The 14,964-nt window shown below is 37.2% G+C and overlaps 1 protein-coding gene across 2 annotated transcripts in view; it reads right to left on the bottom strand.

Moving 5' to 3' along the window:
- RABGEF1 (RAB guanine nucleotide exchange factor 1) overlaps positions 1-14,720 on the bottom strand; it is a 199,000-nt gene extending 184,280 nt beyond the window's left edge. Inside the window, exon 1 of one of the 2 annotated variants that reach the window (XM_053706299.1) lies at positions 14,658-14,720. Coding sequence is in view for 1 of the 2 variants with exons in the window: in XM_053706298.1 (XP_053562273.1) it covers positions 14,585-14,613 (29 nt within the window). In the remaining variant the exon portion in view is untranslated. The other variant, XM_053706298.1, reaches the window with a different exon arrangement.
- Positions 14,721-14,964: the final 244 nt, after the last annotated feature.

Below are 14,964 nucleotides of genomic sequence, written 5' to 3'. Positions count from 1 at the left end.
TATGAGACTTGGCAGTTTGAAAGCTTGTATCAGAATGTCGTCTAGGTATGGAGCTACCGAGATTCCCCGCGGTCTTAGTACCGCCAGAAGAGCACCCAGAACCTTTGTGAAGATTCTTGGAGCTGTAGCCAATCCGAATGGAAGAGCCACAAACTGGTAATGCCTGTCTAGGAAGGCAAACCTTAGGTACCGATAATGATCTTTGTGAATCGGTATGTGAAGGTAAGCATCTTTTAAATCTACAGTGGTCATGTATTGACCCTCTTGGATCATAGGTAAAATTGTCCGAATAGTCTCCATCTTGAACGATGGAACTCTTAGGAATTTGTTTAGGATCTTTAAGTCCAGGATTGGTCTGAAAGTTCCCTCTTTTTTGGGAACCACAAACAGATTTGAGTAAAACCCCTGTCCCTGTTCCGATCGTGGAACTGGATGGATTACTCCCATTAACAAGAGCTCTTGTACGCAGCGTAGAAACGCCTCTTTCTTTGTCTGGATTGTTGACAATCTTGACAGATGAAATCTCTCTCTTGGAGGAGAGTATTTGAAGTCCAGAAGGTATCCCTGAGATATTATCTCTAGCGCCCAGGGATCCTGAACATCTCTTGCCCAAGCCTGGGCGAAGAGAGAAAGTCTGCCCCCCACTAGATCCGATCCCGGATCGGGGGCCCTCAATTCATGCTGTTTTAGGGGCAGCAGCAGGTTTCCTAGTCTGCTTGCCCTTGTTCCAGGACTGGTTAGGTTTCCAGCCTTGTCTGTAGCGAGCAACAGCTCCTTCCTGTTTTGGTGCAGAGGAAGTTGATGCTGCTCCTACTTTGAAATTACGAAAGGAACGAAAATTAGACTGTCTAGTCTTGGCTTTGGCTTTGTCCTGAGGCAGGGCATGGCCTTTACCTCCTGTAATGTCAGCGATAATCTCTTTCAACCCGGGCCCGAATAAGGTCTGCCCTTTGAAAGGTATATTAAGCAATTTAGACTTAGAAGTAACATCAGCTGACCAGGATTTTAGCCACAGCGCCCTGCGTGCCTGAATGGCGAATCCTGAATTCTTCGCCGTAAGTTTAGTAAGATGTACTATGGCCTCCGAAATGAATGAATTAGCTAGTTTAAGGACTCTAAGCCTGTCCGTAATGTCGTCCAGAGTAGCTGAACCAATGTTCTCTTCCAGAGACTCAATCCAGAATGCCGCTGCAGCCGTGATCGGCGCAATGCATGCAAGGGGTTGCAATATAAAACCTTGTTGAACAAACATTTTCTTAAGGTAACCCTCTAACTTTTTATCCATTGGATCTGAAAAAGCACAGCTATCCTCCACCGGGATAGTGGTACGCTTAGCTAAGGTAGAAACTGCTCCCTCCACCTTAGGGACCGTTTGCCATAAGTCCCTTGTGGTGGCGTCTATTGGAAACATTTTTCTAAATATCGGAGGGGGTGAGAACGGCACACCGGGTCTATCCCACTCCTTAGTAACAATTTCAGTAAGTCTCTTAGGTATAGGAAAAACCTCAGTACTCGTCGGTACCGCAAAATATTTATCCAACCTACACATTTTCTCTGGTATTGCAACTGTGTTACAATCATTCAGAGCCGCTAACACCTCCCCTAGTAATACACGGAGGTTTTCCAGTTTAAATTTAAAATTTGAAATATCTGAATCCAGTCTGTTTGGATCAGAACCGTCACCCACAGAATGAAGTTCTCCGTCCTCATGTTCTGCCACCTGTGACGCAGTGTCTGACATGGCCCTAATATTATCAGCGCACTCTGTTCTCACCCCAGAGTGATCACGCTTACCTCTTAGTTCTGGTAATTTAGCCAAAACCTCAGTCATAACAGTAGCCATATCCTGTAATGTGATTTGTAATGGCCGCCCAGATGTACTCGGCGCTACAATATCACGCACCTCCCTCTGAGCGGGAGATGTAGGTACTGACACGTGAGGCGAGTTAGTCGGCATAACTCTCCCCTCGTTGTTTGGTGAAATTTGTTCAATTTGTACAGATTGACTTTTATTTAAAGTAGCATCAATACAGTTAGTTCATAAATTTCTATTGGGCTCCACTTTGGCATTGCAACAAATGACACAGGTATCATCCTCTGAATCAGACATGTTTAACACACTAGCAAATAAACTTGCAACTTGGAAATACAATTCAATTAGAATAATATTAAAATGTACTGTGCCTTTAAGAAGCACAGAAGATCTATGACAGTTGAAAATTAATAAATTGAAACAGTTATAGCCTCAATCCTTGTAAACAACACAACTTTAGCAAAGGTTTAATCCCATTAGCAAAGATAACAAATTCTGAAAGCAGGAAACAAATTACAGAATAAACGTTTTTTATCTCAGTCAAACTATAATTCTCACAGCTCTGCTGAGAGAAATTACCTCCCTCAAAATAAGTTTTGAAGACCCCTGAGCTCTGTAGAGATGAACCGGATCATGCAGGGAATACAATGAGTTGCTGACTGAAATATTTGATGCATAGAAAAAGCGCCAAAAAATGGCCCCTCCCCCTCACACACAGCAGTGAGGGAGAACAGAAACTGTCAGAAAAACAGATTAAGCAACTGCCAAGTGGAAAAATAGTGCCCAAACATTTATTCACACAGTACCTCAGCAAATGAAAACGATTTTACATTCCAGCAAAAACGTTAAACATAATCTCTAGTTATTAAACAGCTTTACGTATTTCTTACAGTGTAATTCTAGTGAAGTACAATTCCCCAGAATACTGAAGTGTAAAGTATACATACATGACATTATATCGGTATGGCAGGATTTTCTCATCAATTCCATTGTCAGAAAATAAAAACTGCTACATACCTCTATGCAGATTCATCTGCCCGCTGTCCCCTGATCTGAAGTTTACCTCACTCCTCAGATGGCCGAGAACAGCAATATGATCTTAACTACTCCGGCTAAAATCATAGCAAAACTCTGGTAGATTCTTCTTCAAACTCTGCCAGAGAGGTAATAACACACTCCGGTGCTATTTTAAAATAACAAACTTTTGATTGAAGATATAAAACTAAGTATAATCACCATAGTCCTCTCACACATCCTATCTAGTCGTTGGGTGCAAGAGAATGACTGGGAGTGACGTAGAGGGGAGGAGCTATATGCAGCTCTGCTGGGTGAATCCTCTTGCACTTCCTGTTGGGGAGGAGTAATATCCCAGAAGTAATGATGACCCGTGGACTGATCACACTTAACAGAAGAAATGTATGAGTTTTGCTTTTTTAAGGCTTATTTGGAATTAGCCGATTTTTGTGTTTTGAAGCCACAACCTAATAATATGGGCTGAACTTGTAGGTATAATCAGATCTCATTAGTTTATTACATTGTGTACATATACCTGCTTCTTTATCTTATATCTGTCCATAAACCAATCACCAATTCTTGGAGAGAACAATGGAAAATTAACATTTTATTACTTTATCTCTTCTATAACCCACTGGGATTGCAATTTCTTCTACTGGCTGTGTTAATACAGCTTTGCCTCGTAGCCAAAAACTTTCAGGATGGGTGGGGATACCACAGGCTAAATAAACTATTTTATATGCCAATGTAAGGGTAATGGAAATACTTGTAAACAATTTAATACACTCCAGCAGGTAAAGTAGATAATTGGGAACAAATTAAAGGGGAGAACATTTATGAGTAAACTGTCCCTTTAAAGTGCCCCTGTTTTTAATCGAATTTTTAAAAACCGGGCACTTTAGCATCAAAATTGACATTCACTTTAAATATATCAAAAATATTTCAAAAACCTAATCCCTATGAAAATAAAAAATCCCCCCCCCCCCAATAAAAACACCCCCTACTCTAAGAATAAACTACCAATTTTTTTTATTTTTCGTAACTTTAGAATCTATTAGTTTAAGTAATGTGGGTTAATTTAAGGGGGTGTTAGGTTAGGGTTATTTACATAGTTATTTGGGTTGTGGGTTTTGGCGGTTTAAAGGGTTAATAAGTTAACTAGGTTTATTGCGATGTAGGGGTTTTGCGGTTTAGGGGTTAATAGGATAATCAGGTTTTTTGTGATGTGGGGGTTTTGCGGTTTAGAGGTTAATAGGGAAATTAGGTGTATTCCGATGTGGGTGGTTGACGGTTAAGTGATTAAGGGGTTAATTACTTTATTTAGCTATGTGGGGGTTTGCGGTGTATGGGTTAATACTTCGTGTAGGAATTTTTTTTTGTTATATTTTGTGCGTGCAGTGTTTTATTTTTTTTTATTTTTTTTTTAATACTTGAAGCGGGCGGTTAGGTTATTGCTTTTGTAATGCTCCGTTTGCCTTCGCTGCATCCCGGTGGATTCCGAAAATGGATTCTTTCACCACCCTGCCATTTTCGGAATTAGCTGCATCCAGGTGAATTCTTTTGCCCTCACGCTGCCAACATTCCATTGATGATGCGTGTGCGCAACTGCCGACGGCGACAGACATTACAAACGCAATTATAGTATAGATTCCTCAGTTTTGCATAACCAACACTGTTATAACAATACACATTTTACCTCTGTGATTACATAGTATCTAAGCCTCTGCAGACTGCCTCCTTATTTCAGTTCTTTTGACAGACTTGCTTTTTAGTTAATCAGTGCTGACTCATAAATAACTCCAAGGCGTGAGTAGTGTTATCTGTGTGGCACATATGAACTAATACCCTCTAGCTGTGAAAAAACTGTCAAATGCATTCAGATAAGAGGCAGCCTTCAAGGGCTAAGGAATTAACATATGACCTTCCTAGGTTTAGCTTACAACTAAGAATACCAAGAGAACAAAGCAAATTTGATGATAAAAGTAAATTGGAAAGCTGTTTAAAATGGCATGCCCTATCTGAATCATGAAAGTTTAATTTTGACTAGACTGTCCCTTTAACTATCTGCCTAAGGTCACAAGGACAGATTCATCAGATAAAATGTGACTCAAACTTACACATGAACATTCCAGCTGACTTGTTTATGAATACTGGTAAATACATTAAAATGTAATAATTTACTGATAACTCTAAGGGAATTCAATGAACATTGTTCCCTAAAATGTATTGCATAATAATAATAATAATAATAATAATAATAATAATAATAATAATAATGTAAAGCAATTTATGGCAACACCCAGACTCTTTCAACAATAAAGACTTCACATTTGGTAAACTTTTTTAGACAAAAATATGTTCTATATAATAAACTACAGATATAGCCACACTATTTGGACAAACTACTGTCCTAAATAAATACAAAATGTCTTCTCTAACCTAACACCCCCTTAAATTAACCCAAATTACCTAAACTAATACATTCTAAAGTTACAAAAAATAAAAAAGGCTAACATTACAGAAAATAAAAAATCAAATTACCAAATTTCACAAAATTAAACCTAATCCCTATGAAAATAAAAAAAGCCCCCCCCCAAATAAAACACCCCCTACTCTAAGAATAAACTACCAATTTTTTTATTTTTTTTTGTAACTTTAGAATGTATTAGTTTAAGTAATGTGGGTTAATTAAAGGGGGTGTTAGGTTAGGGTACTTAGTTATTTGCGTTGTGGGTTTTGGCAGTTTAAAGGGTTAATAAGTTAATTAGGTTTATTGCGATGTAGGGGTTTAGGGGTTAATATGATTAGGTTTATTGCGATGTGGGGGTTTTGCCGTTTAGAGGTTAATAGGGTAATTAGGTGTATTCCGATGTGGGTGGTTGACGGTTAAGTGATTAAGGGGTTAATTACTTTATTATTTAGCGATGTTTGGGTTTGCGGTGTATGGGTTAATACTTTGTGTAGGATTTTTTTTTTTTTATATTTCGTGCGTGCAGTGTTTGTTTGTTTTTTTAATACTTGATGCAGGCGGTTAGTTGTTGCTTTTGTAATGCTCCGTTTGCCTTCGCTGCATCCATGCTTCGCTGCATCCAGGTGAATTCTTTTGTCCTCACGCTGCCAACATTCCATTGAGGATGCGTGTGCGCAACTGCCGACGGTAACGGACATTACAAACGCAATTATAGTATAGATTCCTCAGTTTTGCATAACCAACACTGTTATAACAATACACATTTTACCTGTGATTACATAGTATCTAAGCCTCTGCAGACTGCCTCCTTATTTTAGTTCTTTTGACAGACTTGCTTTTTAGTTAATCAGTACTGACTCATAAATAACTCCAAAGCGTGAGCATGTGTTATCTGTGTGGCACACATGAACTAACGCCCTCTAGCTGTGAAAAACTGTCAAATGCATTCAGATAAGATGCAGCCTTCAAGGGCTAAGGAATTAGCATATGACCTTCCTAGGTTTAGCTTACAACTAAGAATACCAAGAGAACAAAGCAAATTTGATGATAAAAGTAAATTGGAAATCTGTTTAAAATGGCATGCCCTATCTGAATCATGAAAGTTTAATTTTGACTAGACTGTCCCTTTAACTATCTGCCTAAGGTCACAAGGACAGATTCATCTGAGATAAAACGTGATTCAAACTTACACATGAACATTCCAGCTGACTTGTTTATGAATTCTGGTAAATACATTAAAATGTAATAATTTACTGATAACTCTAAGGAAATTCAATGTACATTGTTCCCTAAAACGTATTGCATAATAATAATAAAGCAATTTATGGCAACACCCAGACACTTTCGACAATAAAGACTTCACATTTGGTAAAGTAAACTTTTTCAGATACAACAGTGTAGAAATGTAAAATGTGCGCTTTCTGTGAGGGTTTGTGGAATCTGCCGTGTGGGACAGAAGTCCTGTTCTAGCTGATTTATAAATGCAGGATCAGAACTATCAAGTTATAATAGCAGATAGTGGGCTAGTTTCATTAACAATTTTTGTAGACTTTTTCGTATGCTATTCTATGGAGGGATGCTTTTAATACTTATATGAATCTGCCTACACATACAACATAGCAAACAAATGCTAGAAAGCCAGTAGCTCACCACTTATTGTTTTAACCTTATCTAGATTTATCGCTCACTACCCCCATACAAAGTATATCAGCAACTTACATGCACTCATTTTTATATGCATGCAGCTGCAATATAATATGGTTCTCCCTGACATACAAAAGAAAGTGAAACATAACCTGTGCTTAAAATGTTCTACTGTATAAATAGAGTTATCTAGATCAGGCCCAGCTTTTCAGAAGGATACATTTGGTAAATAGATAATTATTTAAATTAAACTTATATAAAACTGTCTGTTTCATGGTTTTTACTTAATTTGTGCTGTGTCCATTACTTCTTGTCACAGCCCTACAAGGAGAGTGGGATCTCTATAGTAAGGCATATCTAGCTTGATGGCATAAATCTTCTAGAGTAACTTGAGCTGGCTTAGTGTATGCAAGTAGACAGTAAGTTTTGCTCATGCTCAAAAGAGGCAGAATGCAACTTAAGTTAAAAAGATGTCAGCTCTCTCATCTCCCTTTAGGGCAGTGGGGCTACATTGACAAATTCTAAGTGCTCATTTTGCCAGAAAACAAGTAAATTGCTGTTTTTAACACAATCTGTTTCTCATGTTTCTCTTTGATTTAACATTTGGTTTTATTAAAAGGAGCACTGTTTTACATTCCTTTAACTTTGATGTACCAAATACTTTCCCCAAGACATAGGCACTTAATGACATGTCTGAATATATCAGCAATCATCAACTATTTTGGCCATTAGTGTGATAAAAACTGGATGTGTCTTTGTGTTAGTGTGTGTGTTTCCTGGGGGGGGCTGCTAGGTGCTATATGGAATGGCTGTCTATAAGGCGAACAGAAACATTAACACTGTTCAAGAATGTCATCCTGACAACAATATTTCAGCTGACATAACATTGCAGCTACATTAACTAAGCACACAATGTGGCCACAGCAATGTTGCATTTGGCTAGAAGGTGAACTCAAATTAACCTATTGGAAGCAGAAAGGAGAGCACACTTTGACATTCAAGGGGTTTACCCTAACCACAAAATTGAAAATATGGAGATTTTTCCAACAAAATTCTGGGAATACTATTAGTGGAAAAACCCTGGTATACTAGAGATCTCCTCCTGTAAAACTGTCAAGTATCTTGTGGCCACAATTTTTTCAGCATCTAAAAAGGGACACTAAAGTATTTTCTTTATTGCATCTAAAGAGTGCATTTCAAAAGAATTTCATTTTTTTTTATTTTGCAAAAGGAAAGTTCTGTGCTACCAATGGCCCCCTAATTAAAAACAAAAGTTCCATATATTGTTTTGAGTTTTATTATCCAGATATTTAATTAGCTGTGTTCTTGTCATGAGTAAGAGCTGTCAGCTGACAAACCACAACAATAGTGGGAATGAGTTTAGATTGAACTACAATACTACTGAAACAAATGCACCATTATCATGAAATTTAATCTGGGATACAGTGTAATTAATTATTTCCTATCTTTGGTTTCTATATATATTTGCTAGTAGTTGCACTCCAACTATAAAAAGTCATCTGGGGCTGCTCTGGAGGTAAATTCAATAAGCTTCAAGGTATAGATACCCCTACATCACTCTTCTATTCAACATTTTTTATTGTTGTCCTGATAGATAGATAGATAGATAGATAGATAGATAGATAGATTTACCAATCAAGCTTGATAGAGGGAGCAGCCACCAGTAATCAGATGGCATTGTGAAAATACATTGAGAGTATGGAAAATTAAATAGACCCTATACTCATTTCTACAGTAAAACAAAACCAGCACCTTTACACCCTGCATGCTGGGGAGGACCATTCAACCTCATGCTGACAAAAAGTACTACAATATGCTGTTATAGGGTTAAAGGGACATTAAACCCATTTTTTTTTCCTTTCATGATTCAGATAGAGAATACCATTTTAAACAACTTTCTAATTTACTTCTATTATCTAATTTGCTTCATTCTCTTGATATTCTTTCCTAAAAAGCATATCTAGATAGGCTCAGTAGCTTCTGATTAGTGGCTGCACATAGATGCCTCATCTGATTGGCTCAGTGCATTGCTATTTCTTTAAAAAAGGATATCTAAAGATTGCAGCAAATTAGATAATAGAAGTAAATTGGAATGTTGTTTAAAATTGTATTCTCTATCAGAATCATGAAAGAAAAATTTGGGGTTTAGTGGCCCTTTAAATTGTGCTCCACATGCTAAGTTTCTGTTCAAGACAACAGCAGGGTTTTTTCCCCAAGTTAGAGTCTGTGTGGTTCTCACATTTGATAGCACTGAGCTTAGCTGCCATGGGGCAACTGGCAGTAAGTGCATATGACATGCATAAAAGAGTTGTCGCTGTGAGCCTTCCTCCTCTCTCCTAAGTAGAAAGGCCAAGGCTCTTTGAAAGTGACGAGGACTGAATTTTGTTAGCACCATGGGCAGCTCCAGCTTCCTCCACCTGTCGCAAAGCTTCTTCCTGGGTCTAAAATGAGGAATCAGGCTTCCTCCAATCACGGTGTTGAATCAGACACTGATTCCCCTGGGGGGAAACCGTGATTGGAGGATGACCTATCCATCATTTCTGACATCAGAAATGGCTTGCAACGACCGGAGGAAGCTGGAGCTGCTGTCAAGTTTAAAAGGAACAGGGTTTTTTTCACAACTGGAGTGAAATGTAAATGTTGATGAATTAAAGTGCCCCTGTTTTTAATAGAATTTTTAAAAACCCGCACTTAAGCATCAAAATTGACATTCACTTTAATAGAGAACTGTATTTAACTATGTAGCATTTTAGATTTTAACATAAAACAAAAAGCAACTAAAAAGAACCTTAAACACTTGTCGCTTTTCAGTAAAAATGAGATTATCCCATATGTGACTATCCCATACTCCATAGAGTGACCAAAATCAACAGCCGATTTACACAATTTGCAGCGTTTTGAAGAAAACTTAGGTTAGAGAATTTGCTTTTTGGCCTCTCTAGGTAGTGTGGGACAAGAACTATTTAACACAAAGCAAGAGATGTTTAATGTCCCTTTAAAAGGGCAATCTAGTATAAAAATAAAAGCTTTCATTTCACTTGAGCATTTTATTTTAAACACATTTCCTTTTACTGTAAGTAACTGGTGCATACAAGTGTATGTCTCGTTTGCTCACCAGCTGCATCCTCCTCTGGAGTGGCACAAGTGCACAACTGTGACTACATATTTAACCACTTTGCAAGGGTTAAAAACACAGTAAAAGAAACTTTGCTTACAAAAATATAATGCTACAAGGAAATAGCAGTATTTTTACACTAGCATTTCCCTTTACATAAATAGAAACTGCAATTATATAATTTCCTCAAGAGATCGAGATCAAGATCAGTGAGAAAGCTCAAGATTATCCTGCTATAAATATTGTAAAATGTGTGTTAAATGTTGCCAGACTGTCACTCTAGCAACTCAGTTATAAATGTACCTAACTTCTCAGCAGGGGAGATAACAGGGTTTTAAATCAAGGAAAACCAAGGTACTGCCTGCTCCTTTATGGAAACGTCTCTTTACTTCTTTACACTTATTTCTTCAATACTGAAACAACTAATAGCATTTAAAAAATCTTTGATTTGAATACATCATTATGTTTAGCATTTATTTAGTGTTAAAGGGACACTGTACCCAAAAAAATTCGTTTGGGATTCAGATAGAGCATGCAATTTTAAGCAACTTTCTAATTTACTCCTATTATCAATTTTTCTTTGTTCTCTTGCTATCTTTATATGAAAAAGAAGGCATCTAAGCTTTTTTCTTGGTTCAGGACTCTGGACAGCAGTTTTTGATTGGTGGATGAATTTATCCACCAATCAGCAAGGACAACCTAGGTTGTTCACCAAAAATGGGCTGGCATCTAAACTTACATTCTTGCATTTAAAATAAAGATACCAAGAGAATAAAGAAGATTTGCTAATAGGAGTAAATTAGAAAGTTGCTTAAAATTGCATGCTCTATCTGAATCATGAAATAATTTTTTTGGGTACAGTGTCCCTTTAAATGTTGTATGAGAGTGATTAATACGATCATCTTCAGACAATGACACTAGTATTCCACATCATCATAATTTTATCTGTCACCTAATGACAGAGCTTGGTTTTAGTCATCCCGCTTTAGTATTACAGAAATACACTCATTAACTTCAACAGGAGAGCAGAACATAATGGGAAAGTCAGAATTAAACTTGCATGATTCAGATAGGGCATGTAATTTTAAACAGACAGTATACACCAATTTTCATATAACTGCATGTAATAGACACTACTATAAAAGAATAATATGCACAGATACTGATATAAAAATCCAGTATAAAACCGTTTAAAAACTTAGTTTAGTTCTGTTGAAAAGATTAGCTGGAACACCTACTGAAAGTGGTGATATAGCAAAAACAGCAGGCACTCCCCTCTCCCCTTCCTCTGCATATAAAAAGACTCTTTACACAAACAGGAGCAAGCTGGAGTAGGTGCTGGAGTAGGTATACATCAGTATACTTCTAAAACTTTGGGGCCTGGTTAGGAGTCAAAAAATCAGCGCAATGTTTAAAAAATAAAAACCCTGTAAGGGCTATATAAATGGATCATCTACAAAACATTTATGCAAAGAAAAATCCAGTATATAATGTCTCTTTAAGACACTTTTAAATTAACTTTTCTTTTCAAAAGTACTTGTAATCCATTATTGATAAAGAATATGTACATATCCTACACTAGTGGAAGCTAGCTGGTGATTGGTGCCTGCACACATTTGTCTCTTGTGATTGGCTCACTAATGTGTTTACCTTGCTCCCAGTAGCACATTGCTGCTCCTTCAGCAAATGATAACAAGAGAATGAAGCAAGTTTGGTAATAAATAGTAAATATTAAGAAAATAGTAAAAGGATGTTTAAAATTGTAAGCTCGTCACTGACCATGGCTGGGAGTGGTCTATGGGAGATCTAGAAAAATGGATGATATTATTTAAAAATGGGCTTACATCAATCTCATACATCTATCAAACTCTATTAGCTCTTAAAGGCCCTGGTGTTTTGGAAAAACTCTACCTTAAATGGTCCTCCCTGCTTCAGCAGAACTCTCTGGACCCAGATCTCCTCACTTTCTCGATTCAGGAAACTTGTCGGGTTACTCTCTCAGCTACGTGGAGGGAGTCACATTTAAGACTTCTCCACATGACTTATTTCACCCCTAAGAAAGGCTTTAAATGTAGAAGTTTGGAGTTCAATAAATGCCCCAAATGTTCATTTCCATCTGCTGACATGCTGCACATGATCTGGGACTGTCCAAAAATTCATAGCTTTTGGATGAAGGTTCAATTTTGGCTTAATAACATAGTAAAGGTACCTTCCTTCACATTCTCTCCCAGGAGGATAGTCTTTCTCTCTGATAATCCTACCCCACCATATCAGACTAGTAAAATTATAAGTATGGCTACCCTCGCGGTGAGATATTTGATTTTAAAGAAATGGAAGCTAAAAGCTACCCCGAGCTTAACTGAAGTAAAAAATTGCTTAAAAAAAGCAATGTATTATTGAACAACTAGATACCAACTTGCAAAAAGATCAAGACATAAAGAACTTTTTCTCCAAATGGTCACAATTTATTAAAGCCCTCCCCGCTAGTGAAATTGAATATATTATTTATCCTTTTAAAGATAGTGAATTAGTGTTATTAGGAATATGGTAAGGTCTAAGCATCCGGGTCTCCGCCGGAAGCGAACCTAGCCTAACCTCCCCATGTCTTTTCCTCCTTTTTTTTTTTTTCTTCTCTTCTCTGTTTTTTTTTTTTTTGTTGTTTTTTGTTTTTTTGTTTTGTTTGTTTTTTTTGTGTTGTGTCTCTTGTTGTGTCTGTCTGTGTTTTAGCCCCAGGGCCGGAGGATCTTCTTGTTCCCTGGTTGTAGCTGTGACTTACTTCATCTAATTTTGAAATTCGATAGCACCGCAGCTGTTTGTTGAAAAATCAGAAAAACTTTTTTGGGTTCCATTGAGGGGTTAACTGGTTGAGAACAGGTTGCAGGTTTAGGGTATTAGGTTATGCTTGGCCAAAATTAGAGACAGATCTATTTCGGCTTAAATATTCTTCCTTTCTTTTGTATGACAGGCCATTATGATGTGTGCATATAATCACATTGAGAGTTGGAACAATGCCTTATACTCTATTTCTTGGTTGTTTTTTCATTTGCTTGATCCGAAAGAAAGAAAAGAATAAGGAATAATCTTTTTTAGTTTTTTACTTTCCTTTTTGTGTCTGTATATACTCCCCTAATATGTAACTATTGTCTCTAACCTCATCCTCTTTTTCTTTTTGTACCCCTAAATGGATTACCAATAAAATTGTAAGCTCAAGTCTATCTGAATCATGTAAAAAAGTGTATTTTTTCTTGTCACACAGAACAACAAACACGCCAACTAAGTCTGTTTTTTTAGGTCGTTAGAGCCAACTGTAAGTTGTCTGTGATATGTCTTAATTTATTTTTCTAATGTTTGTTGACAAAATGCTTGAAAAACAGCAACAGCATATGAACAGATGCACTAATGTTGACCAGCTCCCACTGAAGATTCATAAAAGCAATCTGACTTGTGATTGGCTGAAATGGCTTATAACTGCAAGGATGTTCCTGTGGTGAATAAAGATATATTTTGGGTTTTTTTATGCCTGCAAAGGAAGCCTATAGTGTCCAAACTGTATTTATCAGCAACTGAGAAATCTATCCCTAGAGCTGCGTTGTGCGCAAGCATGCACTTCCTGTTAATTTCAAGAACAATTTAAACAGCCTTAACTTAAAGGGACATTAAACTCGTCCACGTGGAGTTACCTAGGAGTCAGCACTGATTGGCTAAAATGCATGTCTGTCAAAAGAAGACAAATAAGGGGGCAGTCTGCAGAGGTTTAGATACAAGGTAATCACAGAGGTAAAAAGTATATTAATATAACTGTGTTGGTTATGCAAAACTGGGGAATGAGTAATAAAGGGATTATCTAGCTTTTAAAAACAATAACAATTATGGACTAGACTGTCCCTTGAACTTTTGCTTTATGACCCCTAAATCCTGTTGCCCTATAGATGTGGGCGGTCTAGACCAAAATTAATCACTGGACAGATCTACATACATAGAATTTATAAAATGATGAGCTATTTAGTTGTGATACACCCATTATAATGTATACATCATGTACATATCAATCAAAAGTAGAAGGATGGTCTTATCTTCACTTGAGTCAGGAGCAACTACACTACAGTGCTAACAATATATATACGGGACAACAATGCAAAGAAATTTGTGTCTCCAATTAAATTAGTGAAATTTAATGGTTAATATATCAGCATTCGTAGGTGGCTTGTTCAATACTATTAAATCTTTAGAGGCACCTTGACATGTGAAAAATATTTAACTTGCAATCTGAGCAGCTAAAAACGTACTTTATTTATATATTGACTCATGTTAGTAAAACCACACTGTGCGGTCCTTATCGTGGATAATAAGTGCCTTAGTACAGTAAATCAGCCTGCTGCAGGATGTTGATATTCCGGGAGTGGCTGTCACTACTAATAGGTGCTAGCTGACAAAATGCCGATATTCATTAATGGTCATCTGTTCTCAACACAGAGTATCCCTAAATCCTCACACAGTTACCACCCACCGTACTACATACAGATCACCTCTGTCCATAACACCAGTGCTGATTCCCCCGTTAAACTCCAGTCCTCACTCACCCTTGTGCGAAGAATGCTAACAGTACAGCAGTGGCCTGAGGTACGTCACAGAGCTGACTGCGTTCCAAGCCTCGTTGTGACTGGTAAGTTCTGAATAAGAATTTCCGTGCTGTGAAAGAATGTGTTAGATGTTACTCAAGACGGCCATCTTTAATGTGGTCTTCTAACTCTGGTGTTTACTAGAATTCTACTGGCAAGTGCATTAATGGTTTAAGAAATACTTTTATAAAGTTAGTAGATTTTTTTAAAAAATGTAATTACAATTGTTCCTAATGACTGCAAATTAAATAACAAATTATATAGATGA

This window comes from Bombina bombina, chromosome 3 (genome assembly GCF_027579735.1).
Source record: "Bombina bombina isolate aBomBom1 chromosome 3, aBomBom1.pri, whole genome shotgun sequence".
Taxonomy (NCBI): Eukaryota; Metazoa; Chordata; class Amphibia; order Anura; family Bombinatoridae; genus Bombina; species Bombina bombina.
This window is presented reverse-complemented; position numbering and strand designations above follow the sequence as displayed.